At 30.9% G+C, this 22,838-nt stretch overlaps 3 protein-coding genes across 3 annotated transcripts; 2 read left to right on the top strand and 1 right to left on the bottom strand.

Annotated features, from left to right (window-relative positions):
* Nucleotides 1–5,395: 5,395 nt before the first annotated feature.
* On the top strand, nucleotides 5,396–8,346 carry LOC103502031 (uncharacterized). Its single transcript, XM_008465828.3, has 4 exons — nucleotides 5,396–5,526; nucleotides 5,630–5,737; nucleotides 5,890–7,541; nucleotides 7,796–8,346. Exons 3-4 carry the CDS (start codon nucleotides 6,064–6,066, stop codon nucleotides 8,019–8,021), a joined length of 1,704 nt encoding a protein of 567 aa, XP_008464050.1. The 5' UTR covers nucleotides 5,396–5,526; nucleotides 5,630–5,737; nucleotides 5,890–6,063; the 3' UTR covers nucleotides 8,022–8,346.
* A 1,589-nt stretch (nucleotides 8,347–9,935) lies between these two features.
* On the bottom strand, nucleotides 9,936–11,469 carry LOC103502032 (uncharacterized). The gene has a single exon (XM_008465829.3). The coding sequence runs from the start codon at nucleotides 11,302–11,304 to the stop codon at nucleotides 10,147–10,149; it is 1,158 nt and encodes a 385-aa protein (XP_008464051.1). The 5' UTR covers nucleotides 11,305–11,469; the 3' UTR covers nucleotides 9,936–10,146.
* Nucleotides 11,470–21,578: 10,109 nt separating this feature from the next.
* Nucleotides 21,579–22,083, top strand: LOC103502033 (uncharacterized). Its single transcript, XM_008465830.3, has one exon. The coding sequence runs from the start codon at nucleotides 21,668–21,670 to the stop codon at nucleotides 21,956–21,958; it is 291 nt and encodes a 96-aa protein (XP_008464052.1). The 5' UTR covers nucleotides 21,579–21,667; the 3' UTR covers nucleotides 21,959–22,083.
* Nucleotides 22,084–22,838: the final 755 nt, after the last annotated feature.

Below are 22,838 nucleotides of genomic sequence, written 5' to 3'. Positions count from 1 at the left end.
TATATATAATACAAAAATATACATATATCTTTATTTTCACTGTCTTTTCTCAATAAATTCCTTAAATGCACAAAAATCTCAGACATTTATAACCAATAATAATAATAATAATACTTATTTATTATTATTATTTTTCTCTCACCAAAATCTATAATAAACATATATATTTATTTAAATTATTATTCTCTCTTCTAAATAAATATATATATTTTTCGTCCAATTAAATCAATCATCTCCTTTCTCATAGATTATCTTCTTTTCCAAATAAATATAATTATATTCCGTCATATAATTGACTTTAATTTCCAAATTACTTATTTATAAAAAATCAAATAATTAATATCATATTCCACCAAAAATCTAAAATTATTAATTAAATATATATATATATATATCCATGATAGACATTACAATAACAAAATTTCAGATTCTATTAATGATAGACATTAATCTGTTACTATCAGTCATATTGATAGACGGTAATATAAGTATATCAGTGTCTATCATTGATAAAAACCAAAATTCTACTATATGTCGTAAATATTTTAGTTTATTTTACTATATTTAAAAATGTCATTTATTTATATTGTATTGATATTAATGATATTTTGTTTCCTAATTTTCCATGTTTAACATCCATTTATCTCCTTACATAAATTGTGTGAATCCCATAAAAACGTCGACATGTCGACGAAAACTTAATACTACAAGATAAGCGGGCTTGAAAATTGGAATATCATACAATAGATTGTCCCTTGGGATGAGGATGCCCCACTCTTGATGATGGCAACTCTTTCAATTTGTCGAAAACGACTCAAACAATCCTTAGATATTTTTCTTATATATTTCTCTGACCAAAATATCCCTATTTCATTTCACCAAATCAACATTTTATTCATTCATTTATTTATTTATTCGTTTTAAACTTCTGGGTAGTACTTGTATATTGATTTGTGGAATTATAAAGACAAATAAATGTAATAATATATCAAAATTTTATTGCCATGTTTAGATAATATAGATAAATTTTTATCTTTTTTTTACTTTAGTTTCACCTAAAAAAAATGTTACATATTAATAGAGATAATTATTCTCACTTACATACCTATGATCAACTTCTTATCTAATTAATGTAAGATTTTGGTTACATTCTTAACAAATCATTCTATCCCTCCATTTTGATCTTTATATTTTGGACAATCCAAATATTTGAAGATATAAGAATCATTAAGTCTTGGTTATATTTTGATTTGGCCTATAAGCTTTAAAATTTGCACTTCAAATTACGATTTTTTAAACCAAAATTTTGGTTTTGAAAGTAGAAAGACTAAATGAAAAAGTATAGGAAGTAGATAGGGCGAGGGATGAAAGTAACATTTAAACACAAAAGAAAAAAAGGAAATAACGGGAAAAAAAGGTGATTTATGAGGAGAAATTTGAGAGGAAAAGAACAAAGGAGAGTGATGGAGATGGAAAAGGTAGAGAAAGAAATAGAATTGGATGAGGAGATAAGGAGATTGGCGTGGCATTGGCATCTATGAGTCTCTGTCGGATTCTAGGCTCCACGTGGCAATTCTTTTTGATTTATATATATACATCTTATTTCTTCTCATTTGTTTTTATTTCTTGTGATTGACTAATCTCAACAATTGAGTTATCAACCATTTCCCTTCTTTCTCCTTCTCTCCTCTCTCTTCTTCTCCATCCTAAATAGATTCTATTACCAAATCTACCCTAGAGTTCCCTAATTATATTATAAGGTTTGTTTCTAACCTTGTTTTAAATCATTTACACAGGTATAACACAAATAATACAAGGGAACATCAATCAATAATATGACTTATTAGCTTTCTTATACAGTCGGCTATTGACTAAACAACGTTTCAATTTAATAAATTTTAGATTAATCAACTTCACCTCTTGTCTTAAATCAAATGGCTCTTTAAAGTATTGTTACCATAACTAGGAATGTGAAAAAGGACGATAAATAAGAAGATAAACGTACAATGATTTAAAAACAATAAAGCCTCGTGTTCATTGTTTTTATACTATAAGAAATCTAAAATTATAAACTTTACCAAGCATGGATTTAGAATTTTTTTTGTTTTTTCTTTTAGTTCAACATTACTCGAGTTGAGGTAAAGAAATTTAAAACTTTACCATTTTAGTTGAAGGCATGTGTCTTATATTAGTTAAGGCAGGTTTAAAGTTAAGTATGTTAGCATCAAAATAGATACCGTTCAAGTAATATCGAGCTTGCATCCAATTCTCTATGGTATAGTAAAAAGAATTATAATTAATTTTTTTTTAAAAAAAAAATTGATTAGTAAATAGAAGATGATTGATTGAAATTGAATAGTGGCCTCCCCAATCAACGTTATAAAATTAAATGCTAACATTAGCATCAATGAGTATGGTCAATAAAGTGGTTTTTATTTATTTATTTATCTATTCCATTTTAAAAATAAGAATAAATGTAAAATAAAGTGGTTTTTGGCGTTTAATTGAATGGAATCTCACTTTAAAGGAAAGAAAGAAAGAAAGAAAGAAAGAAAGAAAGAAAGAAAGGCCTACAATTTGGATCTTCCCCTTTGCACTTTTCTAACTTCTTTTATTTTATTTTATTTTATGTTTTTAGGAAATCAAACGAAGAAAAAATAAATAAAATCTCCTATGCTTTTAATTGCTTGCTAACGTTGTGTGCCCTTCACAATGGATATATAGGATGAGCCTATGGTAGCCATGTGCTCATGTCATCGAAAATTAACATATATGAAAAGACAAAAAATGTTTAGGGTCGGTGGATCAAGGAATAGACGTAAATAGTAGTATCATCCTAAAAAACACTTAAGATAATGGATGAAGCTAAATTTATTATATATATCATATAGTATTCACCCTTGCTTGGTGGCTTGAAAATATGTGAAAGACCTTACGAGTGAAAATAAATATTAATTAGAAAAAAAAACAACATAAATAATTGACCACCTAATCAAATGTTATTTTAAAATACTTAGTGACAAATGGTAAAGTTAGTAGAGGAAGATAAATAGATAAATTTAATTATATGTCGTTTAACTATTATATATAAACTAATAAATTAAATTCACTTTAGTCAATATAGTCACGTAAATTTTATAGAAAATTGTTAAAATGGGTATAACTAAATTTATATATATATATTATGGATTACATTTTAAAATGTGTAAACCAAAAATATATTTTATGAATTTAAAAGTTGATCATAGAAAGTTGTAATGATAGAGATATAGTTACAATTTGAGAGTAGCAATATCACTACGAAAGAGACGTTTTCCTATACGATGGCGTGCAGTACTTTAGATCTACGATATTGCCACTTTTACGAATTAATAAAACGATGTAATTAATTCTTTTTCTTTTTTTCTTTTTTCCTTTTTTTGAAAAATGTAAATTTAAACCATAACTTTGACCTCTTATATTAATCGAAACGTTAAATTACAAAAAAAAAATGTGCTTAAAACTTTAATTAAAGTATCACTTTTTTAAAAAAATATTTTTACCATTAATTTTTAAAAATATCAATGATTATTGAAAAGTTTTAGTACTCTTAAACTAAAAAAAAAAAAAACTCTATTGATCCAAATTTATACCAATTTTCTCATCAACAAAGATCAAAGTTTCAAGTTGAAACCATAGTTTTAAATTTATTTAACTAATAATACATAATGATAGATCAGGAACACAATCAAAGACAATATTCATTGTTGTAATTAATATAGAGTTAGTTGTCAAAAAAAAAAAATTGCATTTAACTATTAATACACAAATAGTCTAATAGGTTTACAAGTCTATTAACACAACTAGTTATTGTTTTAGTCTTTGAAAACCACCTCCGACAAAACTATGGCAACCACCTTCTTACAACTTCTCATTTTCGATGTTTTTCCTTTAGATTTGATAATTTTTTTTTAGCCTCCCTTGTTCTCTTGGATTCATGATATATTGTTTTGAACAAGTTTTACATTAGGTTTCCTTCCTTTATATGACAAGTACATGTATTTAGGTGATCAAGATTATGAAGGTCAGTTAAACCTTATGGAGGAGTTGTTAACTAAGATTTAAAGTCAAAGTTATTACATTGATTTTTGCTTTCAAAGCCGGTAGATCTTCCAAGGTACTTGCATTTGAAAGTACAATAACAAATATTTAGATGATTAAGATTATGAATTACGTTACAAATTACCCTCACTTCGAAAAACATTACCTATTTGAAATGAATTTATATCGATTGATTATTGAATAACCAAACATTTTAACATGATCCAAATAATTAATAAAAGAAATCAGTTAGGAAAATAGGTGGGTCTTCACTGTAATTGTTTTGAATTATACAATTACTTTCCGTCGTAATTATTTTTAAATAATAATATTGTACATTATTCACCTTTCATATTAAATTCTTCAAATTATATTACAAATTATTTTTGTCTAAAGTAAATATTCATCAAAGGGTTTGGAAAAACAACGGCTCATAAATTTTTGCCAGCTTTGTTTAATTATTAAAAGATGCTTAAAAAAAAAAGAAGAAGAAGAAGAAAAGAGCATGCGGTGGTACTAAATATATATACTACATAATAATTAATACGACATATAAACTTCATTGGAAAAACAAAATGTTGTCAAAAGAACATGAAATAGTATATGTAATAATATAAAAATTTTATTGTAATGGGTATTAATGCAAACACCAACAATGTGGTCTTAGTGGCTACATTTGAAACTTTTGAAAAAGTTATTATGTATATACCAATATTTTAAATATGAATTGAATATTTTATGATAAACGGGTATCTAATGAATTTGCAAACAAATTAAGCATTCAATAAAGTCACCAAAACTCACAAACCACAAGAAAATAAAAATAAATAAAGAAATAAAATGTTTCTTAAAATAGAATTTAATAAATTTTGTATCACAGAATTAATATTGATGATTAGTCAACTATCTTTTACGTGAAAAAGCAGGTTTTTTGTGAATATAAAGTTAGTTTCTTTAAAAGTAAAATAAAATAAAAAGTTAATTTAGAGTCAATGGCGCTTATCCTTAATTTAGTGTCAAATGGAGCGATAATGTTTTAATTGGTTAAATAATTTCTTAAAAAAAAAAAAAAAAAAAAAAAGAGTATGAGATAGACCGACACGTGTGAGGAAAGGAAGCTAGAAAGTCGGTTGTGTCACGGTTATAGAAGGCCGCGATATTAATGGAGGGAAAAACGTGGCACGTTGGGAACGGCCACATCAGACCCAACTCACCCGTGAAACTAGCCGCTTTGGGCTCAACAAAATGCTGATGCGGGAAGGCTATTTCTTGGCTACTCACCCGTCCCCACGTTTTACAACCCAACTTCCTATTTCGCCTTTTTCGTTTTCCCCTAACCAAACTGACCGCTTACCGATACTACATTTCTCCCCCTCTCCACTGTTAAAAAGTCCCTCTATTCACACCGCGTGATCCCGATGTTAACTTCTTCACTCGGCTTCAAGTGTGAGATTTTTTATTTTTTTTTTTATTTTTCTATTTATTTTCTTTTTCTTTTTCTTTTTCTTAATTTTAAAAAGTGCGTAAAGAAATTCATTCGTATATAAAGATATCTCACCAGACGCCTCTTCGTAACTGATAAAGCTTCAAGAAAGCTACGGCCCTGCTTCGTTTCCAGATTATCCTTCCGAGTTCTTCGTCTTCCCTTTCTGTTTTGGTTCGTTCTATGATTTCCTGCTAATTTCTTATCTATTCGATTCGGTTTTCTAGTTGTGGCTGTGTTTTTTGAAAGTTTTGAGAGTATGGGAGAGGAAGTATCTTTTAATCACTTGAATTTGTATTTGATCTTTTGGATTTTTGTTGTTTCAGGTGAATTGGAAGAAGATTCAGCTGGTTGGATAACGTTTCGATAGGCGTTTTCGGTTGGGTTGAGAGATTTTACGGAAGAGTTTCTCTCTGTTTTTGTTCATTTTGTTATGCAGATGGTGATTTGAATTCGTTTTACCAACTTTTGGTTGTTTTCTTCGAATTTTGGAAATCGAAATGGGAGTGAAGGTTGCTACGACGTGTTTACAATGGTCACAGCCTATTGTTCATCATTCTTCTTGTTATTCGCAAACCCTAGCCTCCATAGTTTCGTCTCCTTCCTCAACGACGCGGCGAAACCGTAGCGTTGGAGGCGGGCGTTGTGTTTACACGCTTAGTCGACCAGGTTTATTCGGAATCCAGCTCGCGAAGTTTCAACGGTCTCGTTCTTGCTGCGATTATAAGCCGAGAATTCGGACGATCAGAAGAGCGTGTAGTGCCAATATGGAAGACGGTTTCTCAGATGAAGAATTCTCCAAACAGATTCAGGAGTTGGCGCTTAGGTTTCAATTTTCCTCTGATGAGAACACCACCCATTTCAACGCCGAGAGTTCGGATTCCGTTTCCAATTCCAATGTTGATCGTGAATTTAATACTGTTGAGTTTTCTTTACAAAATGAGATCCAAATTACACCCCCTCAACTAGTTTCAACAGAATCTCCATGGCCAGAAATCTACCAAGAACCTCCGGAATGGACTCAAGAAAGTGAGATAATTCCAGACGATATCGAACGGAAAGCTAATAGTGTTGACCTTCCGTTATCTCTTCGAATCTTGAAGAGGAAAATGCAATGGCACGAGGGTATCAGAGAAGCAAGAGAATCCGCTTATTGTTCAGTGAAGAAGGCATTCTCCTCCATGGTTTTCATGATTAGAGAACTTCACAGCTATTCCCTAAAATTAAGAGAGATCCTCTTTTACGAAGATTTACAAGGCATTCTGAATAGAGTTGAAAAAGAAATGCACGCTTCATTTGTATGGTTATTTCAGCAAGTTTTCTCACACACTCCAACTTTAATGGTGTACGTGATGATTCTCTTAGCGAATTTCACAGTATATTCCATGGGAAACAACTCTGCAATTGCTTCTTCTTCCTCACCTTCCCCTTCTATAACACAGACGGTTGAGGAATCCGTTCAAATCCAGAACCAAAAGCCACAGAAATTCCATTCCTCTACAATCAAGACGTTTTCAATGTCGGGGAAAACAAATTCCATTGGCGGCGGTAATGGAGGCGGCGGCGGAAAGGTCAGGCCGATTGCCAGTGGAACAGACGGCGATGGATTCGATCGGTCAGTCAATTATCCCACCGTCATGCCAGACGGGACTTCCCAATTGTCATCGATTGGGGCTTCGGCTGAAGAAGAATCATCGATAACAGGGGGAATCATCAGAGAAGAAGAGGTTTCTCTATGGAATTCGATTCTGAAAGAAGCTTCGGAACTAAAATCTGCTTTGAGAAATGAAGCAATCGATGAAGAAACGGTGAGGAGATTGGTATCGCCGGTCATAGCAAACATTGAATCGGATAATTACGTGGAGTATTTCAGAACAGAGCTTTTGTACCAAACGGGATTATCCCAAGATCCTAATAATCCACTCCTGCTTACTAATTATGCCCAATTTCTCTGCCTCGTTGCCCATGATTACGACAGGTAAAAATTCTAATTTCCCTTTTCTTTCGCTCCTATCTATCTGGAAAAATACACTTTCTGTTTCAAACTAAAAAAAGTTTAGGTTGGATTTACTAATATTCTTTTTATTTTAGAACTGCATTTTCATAAATAATTAGTTTGAATCGTTAGATGGCCTGAAGCTAAACAAAAACCAAATTGTTCATACTATGGGTGTGGTGGTAGTAATAGTATTTCCTTAATGTATCTAATAATAATACAAATAAAATGAACAGAGCGGAGGAATACTTCAAGAAGGCAGTGGCAGTGAAACCGCCGGATGCAGATGCGTTCAACAAATACGCGACGTTCTTATGGAGAGTGAGAAAGGATTTGTGGGCAGCGGAAGAGTCATTTCTGGAAGCCATTTCAGCCGAGTCCGGTAACCCATTTTATGCTGCAAAATACGCCAATTTTCTCTGGACCAATGGTGCTGAAGAAACGTGTTTAGAAAATTTTTAATTTCCCTAAACCCTTCAATAAATAAAGGAAAAGATCATAAAATCCCAAGTTTCGCAATTGGAATGCAATGGCGGTTTGATCAGTGACAGGATTTTTGTTTGGGGAAATATTCATCCTAATTCCAATGCCTTCTCTTGGAACCGTAACTGTAAGCTTCCTCCTCTCCTTATTTACTTTTTTTTTTTCCTCTCCATTTCTCTGATATGGGAAATTGTAATTATTCTTTTTCTTTTTACAAAATTGTTGATTTCTAGATAGAAGAAAAAAAAAAAGAAAAATAATATGAGATTATTCCATATATAAATTTACGTCCGTCCTTCTTTTATTTCCTCATTTGATAAGTTTGAATGAAAAGAAGAATATATATGAGATTCAGTTGAAAATAGATAGCTATATGTGAGTGAATTAATTGAAAGTTTTGTCGTATTTATCTACGACTATCCTTCGCTTATTGAGGAAATATCCTTGATTAACCTTTATTATATAGTAGAGTAGTTAGTTATTGTTTATTTTTTGAGATCATGTGTTGACTAATTTAAATCCTTAATTTGCTTTATCGAGTAATAATCCTATTCAGTCGGAGAAATTATAGGAACGTAATCTCTTTGTAAACATCTTAAAATTGGACAATTTATTTTTGACCTCCCCAAATGTCATAATGTAAAGTTTGAACTTCCGTAAGCTCAATGGTCTTTGAAAGCGCTAGGCCCAAAATACATGACATTGGGACTGAACAGCCCGGCCCATATTAGAACTAAAAGATGGGCTTTCGAAATGGAACTTTCCAATCCCTAATTTAGTGGCGTGAAGTTTGGAAGAAAAAGAAAATTCCCTACATTTTGCACTCCATCTTTTATGGTTTCTTCTTCTTCACTAAGTACACATATCAGGTGAAGAATGATTTCAATTCTATATTTGTTGAAATTTGTCTGTAAAGTTACAATCTTGGATCATATTGTTGTCACGTGATAGAGGCATAATTGAACCCACTTCATTGAATTTTATAAGTTTTGTGTATTAAGATTCCATATTTCCAGCCAGATCCCTTCAATTATTAGCTCACTACTACAACTCACCTATAGAGAAGGCCAACAACTTGTACGATCAAACTCTTCCCGGGGGACCTTATCTCAATTAAACATATGAAAATTGTGTGATTGAAAGTTTAAAACCAAGTAGGGGCTCAACCCTCAACAATTTGGAGATTGTATTAACTTTTCAACCATGTTTGTTATCTTATTACTGAATCTCTATGCTATATGCTATACAATAATACAGTGTTTTATTTGATTTTTTATTTTGGTTTTCTAGGGTTACCGTCTCTTTTTTTTCTTCTTTCGGTTATTGTGTTATTAAGTTTTAGTTGAGATCAAGTACTCGAGTTATTCTCCGATCACTAAAATGGTTGTTGTATCATGTTGAGACGATTTTGTAGTAGGTGCATAGTAAAATGATTGCTTTCAAAACAACATTAATTAATTATCAACGTTTCTACAAGATCTTGTGGTTTTTCTCTTTGTTATTAATAATGTTTTCCAAGCATGAAAATTTACGATAGTAAGTTTAGTTGACAAAGAACTTGACGGAGTAAAACTTTGTTTTTGTCTACGCTTCTTCCATGAAAAAATAAACATATGTTAAAAAAATTTCTCCAAAGAATGGAATAACCATAGAAGAAAGTCCAATGAAAATATGGGAGATCCAACCTCTAATACCATCACAAATGACATGACAGAGAAATATAATGATAGCAAACATCTTACTTAAAACTAGAGCCTTTAATATCTTATTATTTATCATAGTTCCATTATTTCAAGTAATTACTATATATATATATATATAGTAACTATTTCTCTACTTGACCTCGTCACTCTCATACCGTTGGTTACCAAACTATTTGAGTTTGACCCACAGTGAAACAAACAGTAGGGAAATTAGACTGATAATAATAAATTAATAATTACATACACTTTCATGAAACCAAAAAAAAAGAAAGAAAACAAAAAGTACCTATTTTAACATTCGCCACTACAAATCACATGAAAAGCAAGATTAAAAAAAGAAAAAATGCAAAAAAACTAATCAATCAACCAATCAAACGTCAACCGAAGGAAGGATCAGCTCCTCAGATTTCGTATACAATGGCGAAGCAGGGGAGCACAGCCCTGGGATTAAAAACCAAAAGCTCTTCTTCATCCAACGTGGACTGGGCCCCACTCCCACTCCTTCCGACCACGGAATCAAACCCTCCGCCGTCTTTTTCCGGCTCATCGGCATCGCACCCAACCCGACCCGCCACAACCCGACAGACCAAAATCGCCCGTTTCACGTTGAGAAACTTGAATTCCTCCTCGATGTCCTCTGGGATCGCCACGTGTGCCCTCCAGCTACTCGCCACCGTCGAAATTCCGTCCAACTTGTGTGAAAATCCCGATTTAATTATCCCACAAATACTACAAAATTGCTGCCCGCAAATACTTGAGTTTCCATTTTGTCCCAAATCGCATAAAAACGTCGAACAGTGAAACCTTAAGAGCTCGTTCCCGTCCGCAATGCACCTCTCATCCCGGCGCTTAACGCCACCGTGTCTGGCCGCTTTCGCCTTCACCGATTCTCTATACTCTTCAAATCTGGAGAGAATCTTCTGACTATTGTGGATTTTCAAGATTCGAAGGATTTTGGGGCTTTTTTCTCTACTCCTCCATCCGGTTTCGAAAATAATCCGAACGATATTCTTGCCGGAATCCGAATCGGCAAGCTCTGATACGGCGTGTTTGATGGATTGATGCTGTTCGAGGAGTTGCGATTTGGGGAAAATCTCACCGCAAGCAGTACAGGGGAAGATATCGTTACGAAGGGGGAAGAATTGATCAGTCTCTGACGCAGTGATATCTGAATCCTGAGGATGAGTCTCCACGGCGGGGGAAGGAGGAGGAATCTCCGGTTGGACGAGGGTGAGGATGGAGTGCTGGGATGATCTAGCGGGAGTGGAAGGAGGGGGAGCGGTCTGGATTGCCATGGTACAGGTTTTGGAGGAGAAGATTCGTTTGAGAAAGGAGAATGAGGAGGATAGGGAGTTGCGGGGCTTGAAGCAGGAGGGGGGAGGACGGGGGCGGCGGCGGGGGCGGGGGCGGGGGCGGGGGGAGGGGGAGGTGGTGAGGAGGAAGCAGCCGAGGTGGAGAAGGAGGATCAGGAAAAGAGGGAGGAGTTTGTTGGGGAGAGATGGGGGAAGTATTGGCGCCATGGGGATGAATGAGAAAAAGGGAATTAGGGAGTTTTGCATTGAGCTTCTGCCATTGTAAGAGGAAGGGGAAGAAGATGAAGAAAATGAAAATGAAAAGAGGAAATGGGGGGTAATGTGATGTCGGAGTGTGGGGGCGATGGAAGAATAAAGCTAATAAAGAGTAGTTGTAACGCAACTTCATCATCCCTTACTTCTTTCTTTCTTTCTTTCTTTCTTTCTTTCTTTCTTTCTTTCTTATTACAATAAACAATGTGAATAATCGAAACGGTGAGGTTTGGATCAATCGGACGTGCGAGTAGACGCACGTGCAAGTGGCACATGTTGCGGAAAAATGGATTGGAAAACATTGAATATGAATACAAACAATTAACATTATATGCATAACATAGATAGAATAATATAGATAGATACATACATACATACATTTTATTTTATTTTATTTCTTCCGGGATTTCATGAAAATTACTTTCATTAAATAACTGACACAGTGCATCCCTCTCCAAATGAGAATCCAAAGCCCCGCTTCGATGCTTCCTGGATTTCTTACACCATTTTAACCCAAAGCTATTATAAACTTTAAAGAGCATTTTTTTATATTTTAACTCTTCATAAATTTCGGTGCCCCCTTCCGTGGATTTTTTACTTTTACTGAAGTGGGTTCAGCATATTTTAACCTTTTCCAATCAAAACGTTCAGAAGTCAACCGAATTACGTGAAATGATACGTAAATTCAATTACGAAATTATCGGTTTATTAATATCGCGAGAAATGGAAAGTGTACGGGAAGCGTTAATAAAGGAGATGTGGGCTCCGGCCCATAAAACAAATGAAAGTGGGCCATATGCTTTAAAAAGTGGGCCTTCGAAATCATACGGCCTACTAATATATTCCAAAAAAGACTTTTGATTTGATTTAATTGTAGCGATTAAAATTAGTATTTGGAAAAGAGTGTGGCATCTAATATTGGATTTTAATATTTGTCATTTGATTTTGAAGGAGGAGATTTAAGGCTACTTCTGCTGCATTGCATTATTGGTCCAGAAACAGCCCTACTGTGGGGAAAAAGGCTGTATCTCCTGAATTATTGCTTTTCTACTAAAGCACTATATTTCCTTTTTCTAAAAATTAATTTTCATACCTTTTAATTACTTTTATCTTTTTTATATACATTAAAAAAAAAAAAAAACCCTTTAGGATTTAGTTGAGGATGACAAAATTATTCGTTAATTGGACTTGATAACTCATTGGTTGAAAGTGGTAACGTTGAGAAAACGCCGAACAGTGATTCCCAACAATTTTTCCTTTTTCGAGGTAGGTGACAATGGAGTCTCGTTGAGAAAAACTCTTCTAGATAAAACATAATAACTTCATTGGCAAATTTATGCTTATTGTATTTGTATTTAAAGTTAAAAGATTTGAGGTTAAAAAAGTATTTATACATATAATTAAAAGAAAACTACAAATCGAAAAAACAAACGGTTATTAGATGTCTTAAAATTATTATAGTTTTATTTTAAAAGTATAAAAGCTATGTCTTTAGAAATTAAATTAAAGACTCATATAATTATTTAGATCTTAAAAAGTCGTTTTGAACCAACATTGCTATTTGACTAACACATACCATCAATTTAGACATTACAATATGTTTGATTATCTCAATTTTACATAGAAACTTTGAAATATTATTTTCAATGATAATAGTGAAATTCAACTAAACAATAAAGTGGGATAACAAAAATATTGTGAAAATGTTGTAACGATGATATTTGAGTAATGACAACGTAGACAATTAATCACACTTTTCTTTTACTTTTAGTATGAAAAAGAAATAACCATAATTAAATAAAAACTCCTATTGAAAAAAAGAAATTTTATTTCCAATTGTATTGTAACATTAACAAATAATTAATATTAAAGCATTACTGTAGTGCAAATTAAAATATATTATCAATGGTTTAAAGCTTAGTGGTGGAATGTCACTAAAGTTCTTAAAATTTGTGCATAATTTTCCAGTTTTAAATATTATTTTAGACGAAAATGACAATTTTAATTGAAAAAAGAAATAAAAGGAAATATATATATATATATATATATTAATAAAAAAATAAAATAATAAACAAAGAAAAATGTCAACAAAATTATAAAAATATTAGAAGAAAAAAAAAGGATAATATAAAGGGAGGGAGTGTGTATTTGGAATAACTTTGGAAAAAATGCTTTTTAAATGAAAGTCGTTCTTTTTTAAGGCACTTTTGAATAAAGTCAATAGTTTAAAGTGTGTTTAGTCTATTGAATGATTTTGCATCATCAAAGTGTGGAATTTCTTTTTTCTTTTTTAATCTTAATAAATAAGTAGTATTTTTTTTTTCAAGAGGCACTTTAGACCTTAAAGAAATGTGGAAAAAAATAGAATATGTATTTATAATAATTTTCCTATTTAATAAGTATAAAATAATTAATAAAATCACATTGAAAAAAAAATTAAAAATAATTTTAGAAAGATGAAGTAAAATTATAGTTTTAGTTTTCAACTACAACTTCAATAGTCAATACACAACCACTCAGATTTAAACTGTAGTTTCATCATTATACAATAAAATCCTAACATTATATATAACAATATAAGTACCAAGATCTTTGAACTAGATGATTTTACAAATTAAATTTAGTTAAAGAACAACGTACCTTGATCCATGAATAATGTTCTTGAGCAAATTGTGTTTCTCTTACTTAAACCTTCCTTTAGAACTGTAATTTAGGTTTCTTGATGAGAAGAATAAACTACTTAATGAGGGAGAACCAATCCCTAATGTTGTATTTATAGACATCTTCCATCATGATGTTTAATTAAGACATTACCTAATGGGCCTAATAAAATAATAGACCCGAAAGAGATAAATAACATATAATGCAATTGGGCCACATTAATAATAATATTATATTTAAAATAAATCTAACATTCTCCCAATTGGCCCATTGACATTATTTAATATACGTTCATAGACATAATGCGCAAAATTAAACTTCGTAAGATATCATGTCAAGTCAAAGAGACTACTAAAGAATCATGACAGTCATACATCATTGCATAAACATACTTCCTTCCGTGTATCACTGAAATAGTTCTTCTATTAATATGATCTATAATAAAGATAATCAATAATGATTCAACAATAAAAGTCTTCATCAAAGACGATGTCCTGTTTGGTTTACATAATTCATTTATGTATATATATATTAATCATAAGAACATAACCATAAGATAAAATCAAAAACAATAAATAAATGAGCTCAAAGTGTCAAATAACATAATTTTGATTTCAGTAATGATATCTACTAATGCCCACACGTTTAACATGACCATTGAATGTCTATGGTAGCAATCCTTTAGTTAATAGATGTGCAATCAAGTGCTAATGTATTTGATTGACACTCTTTGTTTCTGAACTTCTTCTTTAACAACAAAGTATTTAATTCCACATGTTTAGCATCTTTAGAATACTTGTCGTTTTTCTTTTAGAAGAAAACTGATGCAAGATTATCACAATAAATTCTCAGTGGCTTGCCAATACCGTCGACAATTCCAAGTCCTGAGATAAAGTTCAGCCATAAAACATGAATTGTACCCTCAAAGCATGTTACAAATTCAACATTCATAGTGGATGCAGCAACAACATACTGGCACTTTTTCATGAAATTGCTCCTTCAGCTAATAGAAACATATATCCAAAAGTGGATTTTCGTGTATCCACACATCCAACAAAATTTGAATCTAAATATCCAATCACCTCAAGATGATCAGATCTCTTATAAGTAAGCATATATAACAATGATTAAACTTACTCCCACTGAGTTTTAGGTATATACATCGATCAACGATGTTTTCTTTAAAACCAAAAGATGTGATGATATCATTGCACTTAAGATACCGTTGTCTAGAAGCTTGTTTAAATTCATATATTAATCTCCTTAATTTACACACCATATGTTCCTTTCCTTCAACCATAAAACCTTTTGGTTGATCCATGAACATTTCTTCATTTAAGTTCTTATTTAGAAAGGTAGTTGTCACATCAATTTGATGAAACTCTAAATCGTAATGAGCTACTGAAGCCATAATAATTCTTAACGAGTTCTTTTTCGAAACAAGAGAAAATTTCTCTCTGTAGTCAATGCCATCTTTCTGAGTATAACCTTTGGCAACAAATCTAGCTTTGTATCGTTCAATATTGTCATTTGAATCACGTTTGGTCTTAAAGACCCATTTACACTCAACTCTTTTACTTTCTTTAGACAATTCTACAAGATCCCAGACTTCATTATCATTAATAAATTTTAACTCTTCTTTCATGACATCTAATCATTTGGCAGAATTATTTCCTTTAATGACTTGTGAAAACGAAACCGGATCATTATTAATGCTTAAGTCAAATTCTGACTCATGCAAATAAACCACATATTCATTAGAAATAGTTGATCTTCTTGGTCTTACAGATCTTCTTAACTCTTGTGATCTCTCAGTTACAGGTTCATTTGTTATAACATCATTATGTGGCATTTGACAATTAATTTATTCTTCTTGTAGATTATTAACATAGTCAACAACTACAAAAACAACAACTTGAGAAGCAATTATAGATGAAGGAATTTCCACCATAACTTCTTGAATTTTCACTTTACGTGGTTCCAACTCCCACTAATTACGTCATTCTCGATCAACCTTACATCTCTAGTTTCAACTATTTTAGTATTGTGGTTAGGACAATAAAATCTATACCCTTTTGATTTTTCTGGATAACCAATGAAGAACCACTGGTTGTTCTTAAATCCAATTTCCTTTCGTGTGGATTATAAATTCTTACTTCTGTTTGACAACCCCAAACATGTAGGTGTCTTAAACTAGGTTTCCTTCCTGTCCATAGTTCAAAAGGTGTCTTTGGAACTGACTTATTAGGAACTATGTTTAATAAATATTAAGTGGTTCTTAATACATACATCCACAAGAATACATGTAAAGACAAATTAATTAACATGCTTCTAACCACATTCATTAATGTACGATATTATGTCCTTTTGCAACACTATTTTGTTGTGGTGTTCCATGTATTGTATATTGAGCACATATACCATGACTTTCAAGGAATTTAGCAAATAGGTCAAAACAATGTGCTTTCTCATCATATTTTCCATAAATTTTATAAAATACTTGGCATTTTCAATATTGTAATTGCAGATTTGATATTGTTTACTACAATCATTAACATAAACATTAAGCTCAATCTATTTGATCTTTCCCAAGCATTATAAAAAGATATATCCTCATCACTGCTAGCAGTTGAAGTAAGTGCATCAGGTTTCTCACTTAAGAGTGTCAAATAATCAAATTTGTTTGCACCAATCAGAGAAATTGAGTCCATTAAACTTGATTATAGATGTAGCATGCGAATGAATATAAATGGGAGCAGATGATGCAATTACAAAATAGATATACTTATACATTATTGCTTTGAGAAATAAACATAAAGATACAATACAGATTCATATAATATTAAATAATAATTAACTTATACATTGAAGTTTTTCTTTTGGAGGCACAACAATGTACAATATTTATACTTAACTAATGCTAGATTTAGTTTTATATAATTGGTATAATTTAAATGCCCAAATTAGATACATTGGTTATCTTTGGATATACTAATAATATCTAACCAAACACCTCAATTAACCACAATAAGATTCAAAATTATAAAACTATTAATTAAATTTGGCAAATTAAATGTTTTATAATAACGAAAACCAATCTAGTCACGACAAATCATTAATGTTTCATAATATCATCTTATTCATTAGCATCAAATGAACATGAATAATTGAATCAACTTTAATTTGATGTATAAAGATTTACCAATTTGACCACTTTGATGACTAACAAACTGTTCATAATATAGGCATCATGATAAAACATTCCAATTAACCACGATAAAATTCAAAATTAGATGTAAATTTTTCAAAAATCTTTTATAATTTAATATTTAATTATTTGACTACTTTATTAGTAACTATAAATCATTTTTATCTATTATAAAGTAAAAATGACTACCCAACTTCTTATTTATTTATTGTTTTGGTCTCTAAATCCTATCTAACTATCTCTCCACCTTTCTTCCACAATACTTACTACGTCCCTCATTGTCTTTATCTAACATCCTCCTTACAATAGAATTTCTTTGATAATAAATAATAATCAAAAATTCATTTGGTTAAATACTATTTTCTCGATCGATCCATTTTACTTTTGTTTTTTTTTTTTTTTTTTTTTTTTTTTGTCTAGATCATATTTATACTCAAAATAAATTGAATGAATTTAAAGAAACAATATATATGTATATGGAACATACAAACTTGAGAGTAAAATTGAAAAAAATGGTTTTAAAGAATTCAAATCTTGGCACACCATTTTGATACAGAAAAAATCAATTATGGTATTAAATATTTTTCTTTTTATTTTTAAATTACAATATTAATTAATTAATAGAAATAAAAAAAAAATATATGTATATATATATATATATAAAAGAAAAAGCTACCGACATTATTTTGGGTTGACCCACCAAACCCTACTCAACAGTCAACGTGCTTAATTATATGGAACAAGTGTTCCCCCTTAATCTTACCCCCAACAGGTACCCTAACACACAATTATGCCAATTACATACAACCACGTGGAGTTTCATAGGCTCAACCGTCACAGTCATTAACTCAACTTTCAAACCTCGCACCATCCTTTAATTTCATAATCACTTCACTTCTCTCTTTTCTTTTTTTCTAGTACTACTTAATAAATAATGTATTGATTTATTAAATATTTTATCCTACAATATCTTAGTCATTTACCTATATGATGAAAAAGAGAATATATTTTCTTTCCATCTTTTGTTTTTTTTAAGGCTATATTAATTTAACTTAGTTGTCCATCTTTTAAAATATTCAAACTAGTGACATTATTTGAGATAACTATAATTACAAAGACCGTGGATTGTGATATATTCAACCTTGTTTGTTTGGTTTTATTTATTTTACTATATTTGAGGGAGATTGATGATATGATAAATTGTTGTAAATTTTGTATAAATATCAAATAATCTAATTTTTTCCTTATGAAATATTGTTAGATGTCAAGGTGGAAATAGAAGGAAGGTAGTATGAAGTAATAAATATTATTTCAGATGTAGTTGATCGACTACTGCTATTCAAACTTGAAAATTAAATATTGATGAGTGGGTTTTAAATAATTGAAAAGAAAGAGAGTGAAATTGATAATGGTATTATTTAGAGTTGAAGGATAATAGGAGCTATATATATATATATATATATATATATATATATATATATATATATATATATATATATATATATATGTAACTAACCCCTAGCTATTCACTTTATAATAAACGTAACACACACAATTAATTCAGATATAATATGTAGCAGCTCCACTACTTTAGCTGCTGTGTAGTGTAGTATAGCGTAGCTATCAGAATGAAATTAAATGTTTTTGTTTGGTCACATGCAACTTATAAATTCTGTCTTTTAACTCAACTAGTTTTTATTTACAATTATATAAATAATGGGTTTCATGTTTTTTCTTAGAGAGATTATGAATCTCACAGGTCGCACATACCTACGAACAAATTTGAAAGTTCAAAATCTTAATGATCATTAAATACGATATACAAAATTTGAGGTCTAGATTTATTTGGTACTTGTTTGTTAATGTTATTTAAATTTCATTTTTTGTTCTTAAAAATTAAGCTTATAAATACTTATTAAACAATTAAATCTTTCGTTTCGGTTTCTACTTTTCACTTGTGTTTTCAATAACTTGGTATTAGAAATTTTAAAAGATAAAAGTTTTTAAAAATTTGTTTTGTCTTTTTTAGTTGAAATAAGAATGTAACACTTCTGTTACTTAAGATTAATACAAACTATAGTGGAAAAGAATAGAAAAAAGAAACTTAATATTTAAAAATTAAAAACGTTAACCAATAAAATCTCAAGAATTAAAGATAAAATACATCATATATTTTTAAGATACGTATAAATTATGAGTTTATTATGATATTGAAGTTGATGAAACCAAAACCAACTATGATAAACAATAATAGTAAATAAATAAATAAAAATAAAAACAATGGTAAATTAAAAAAAAAAAAAACTTCATACGAAAAACCTCACACACTCTTTTATTCACTAGAGTTAGTTTTTCAATTGTAGGCGAGTTTTTCAATTGTTAATTTATTTTTAGACGAAATCTCATATTTATCATTGCTACGAGAGAATTTGGACTTTTGATGAAATAGACCAAAAAAAAATGGAAAGATAAAAGTAAAATAATTACATAATAAAACACGTCCATTTCGATCTCCCTATAAATACATAATTTGAAATTAGAATTTTTATTTTATTTTGCATGTTTTTCTCCCTCTTGAATTATAAATTTTATAAAATTTCTATATCATTGAACAAATCATAATAGTTTAGAGTATATAAAGAGTACACAATAATGTTTTACATAGGAACATATATAGAAAATTAAAGAAACTAATGTGTCCCGAGAGTCCAAAGTTTTGATAGTTAGCTCTCAGTCTTTCGGTTAAAAAACAACGTCGATGAAGATGTGTGGGTTCACTATTACGCTGTGGGGATTGCAACTTTCCATGAATTTCTCATTTCTCACTCAACGATGGAACTTTGCTTATTTCATTTTTTAAGGATCGTCAAATGATATTTTTTTCCAATTTTTGCCTCTTCTTCTCCTTTTGAATTAAACTTTTCCTTACCGTAATGATTCAATTCCTAAAAGTATCGATGATACAAGTCGGATTAAACGTATAGAAATATAAGAAGAAAGATGTCCTTCTCCATAAAAAAGAAATGATATTTACTAAAATTTTCATAAATAAAAAATAATAACAAAAAAATAATAATTCATAAACCCTAATTTTACTTTTAACGGTTCACTTGGGAACTTATCATATAATGAGGAATGCTAATAATAAGAGAAGGAAGCAGTAAATCATAATCATTACCTCTTAAATTAATTTTCCGTGATGTCCGTTCTCTCCTACTTCAGATCAATTTACAAAGTCATCTTAATCTTAAAATTCCATAAACCAAGGATTACACATATAATTAATTTTACAAAATATTTGGCGTTGATTTTATTTGTTTTTGAGGTACAATTAATTTGATTTGTTGTGTGTCCTAATACAAATAAAACCAATACTACTTTTAACTTTGAATACAAAAACCAAATTATATTTCCCTTTGAAAATAATGAAAAACTAAAGTTGGAATTCAGCGATCCACGTGGGAATCAATACAATAAAACACAACTCCCTTAATTATTGTGCCAATGCAGAGGCTGTCGCCACGTCTGCAATCTCTCCACCTCTAAGACCCTTTCTTCCTTTCTAAATTTTCATTAACTTGGACCCCAATAACTCCATGGGCCGGCCCATAAGAAATAACTATGGACCCACAAATGACCTCTAATGTGTTTGTGTTCGTTATACACAGCCCATCAATTTCCGGCCCTTTTTCGTTTTTTTTTTTGAATTACTACAAATTTAGCTCAGTCTATTTCATCTTGTGAGTCTCTGTATATTTGTGAATTAAAAAGTTCGAAACCAAAGGAATTGAATTGTAAATTTTAAAGTTCATACAACACAAATCTTTGAGTTTAAGGTACTACATTGTAGTTTCACCGAATGACGATTACAGTATCTAAATATTATACACTAATAACCTATTCTTAGTTGCACCAGAGGGGGGAATTAGTAATCTTGAATTGAAATTTGTATAAAGTGGAGAATGGTGCATTTGAATTTTGTTTGGTTTAATTAATATATATTTTTTATTTATATATGATAAGGTTTTGTTTGTTATTTGTAATATTATAGGGATTGGAGTAGTAGTTGCCAAAAACAACACCATAGGTATCCTTGTCACAATAAATCCAACAAAATCCTACCAAAAAAAGGTTGAAAAAGAAAAATGTAGCTAGGAGTTGCGCCGTGGATGCTAATGGGCCAGCCCAATAACCATATCGGCCCATGGGCCCATTATAGAAAGCTAAAGAAAAATCGACGTGTCGAATTAGGAGCCAAGTCTAGTGGAGATTAATCGTAAAACATACAAAAAAGAAAGAAAGAAAGAATGATAATAAAAGAGAGAAAACGAAAAAAAAAAAAAAGAAGAAGAAAAAATGAGGACTTTGAATCAAAGGGATAAGGCGCCTGTGGTGAGCTCGCGCTTCACATCACTCCATCGCCTCTTATTTTACCCAAATATCCTCTTCCCAATTTCATTCCATTTTTCCAATTAAAAAAACAACATTATGGCCTCTCTTCCAATTGCATTCTCTCCCGCCGCCGGACGCGTATTCGCAGCCACCGCGGCCAAAGGCGCCGGCGAAAGCAAGAAAGAAAAGGGCCTTCTTGATTGGATCATCGGCAGCTTGAATAAGGATCAGCTTCTTGAAACCGACCCTGTTCTTCAAAAAGTCGAAGGCAAGGACGGTACCTCCGGTAACGGCACCGGCACCGTCCGCGGCCGAAAGAATTCCGTCCAAATCCCCCCCAAGAAGAACGGCGGCGTCTTTGGTGGTCTCTTTGCCAAGAAAGACTGACACTGGCGGCGGGGCGGCGGCGCCATTTCAACTCATATATAATTTCTTTGTTCTGTTGCCTTTTTTCTTTTCTCATGTTGCTCTGATTGATTATTTTTCAATACTATCTATGGTTACATTATTAATTATTGTTGGTAATTACTTTATTTTATTTATCATTATTATGTTCAATTAATTGATACGACAAAGATCTAGCTGCTAATATGATGTCGATTTTCTTAGGAGAAAGTGTGGGAATTGTGATGGAATATGAATTAATCCAACTAGAAAATAACAAATTTTTTTTGAGAAGGATTGATTTTACAAATGTTTTTACTGATTTTTTGTTAGATGGATTATTATGACATTTGTTTTGAATTATTGAGCTTCTTATGGTTGTGTTTACTTAATAATGAATGCTAATAATAGTCATTTTTGCTTTGTTGTTTGTCTTCCCATCCTTGTTTTCTATTATTTTACATGTTTTAAATCTTGCTTAATAGTAAGAAAATTGTTTACTATGACCCACATAACATAATATAACTTCCATTTTTGTTTATTTTTTTCGTTCCTTTTTTTGATGTATAAAGAATGCAAACTTTTTTCTTTTATCATTATTAGCTTATTCCTCCAACTATGAATAATGTACATTAAAAGAATTTTGGTGAAATAAAAGTTAAAATTACTGACCATTCGTTTTTGTTTAACCTAATAAAAAAACAAACATAAGTTTAGCAAAATAGTATAAATAAAAGTATAGGTAGATGAAACGTTTATGAAGTTAATTTTCAAAGAATATAGATTAAAATTCAAATAATTATCGAAGAAAGACTTATAGATTGACCGATGTGTAACAAATCTTACTCGACTCAGTATGAGTTTCAAAAGGAAGAAGAATAAG

The sequence above is a fragment of the Cucumis melo genome, chromosome 11 (assembly GCF_025177605.1).
Source record: "Cucumis melo cultivar AY chromosome 11, USDA_Cmelo_AY_1.0, whole genome shotgun sequence".
NCBI lineage: Eukaryota > Viridiplantae > Streptophyta > Magnoliopsida > Cucurbitales > Cucurbitaceae > Cucumis > Cucumis melo.
Note: the sequence above shows the minus strand (reverse complement) of the source record. Positions and strands in the feature narration are given on the sequence as shown.

What these genes read in the sequence shown, in the direction of transcription:
- LOC103502031 (XM_008465828.3), top strand. Translation starts at nt 6,064, where the DNA reads ATGGGAGTGAAGGTTGCTACGACGTGTTTACAATGGTCACAGCCTATT. An exon ending in GTTGCCCATGATTACGACAG is followed by an intron (nt 7,542 to 7,795) that starts GTAAAAATTCTA and finishes TAAAATGAACAG; the next exon opens with AGCGGAGGAATACTTCAAGA.
- LOC103502032 (XM_008465829.3), bottom strand. Translation starts at nt 11,304, where the DNA reads ATGCAAAACTCCCTAATTCCCTTTTTCTCATTCATCCCCATGGCGCCA.
- LOC103502033 (XM_008465830.3), top strand. Translation starts at nt 21,668, where the DNA reads ATGGCCTCTCTTCCAATTGCATTCTCTCCCGCCGCCGGACGCGTATTC.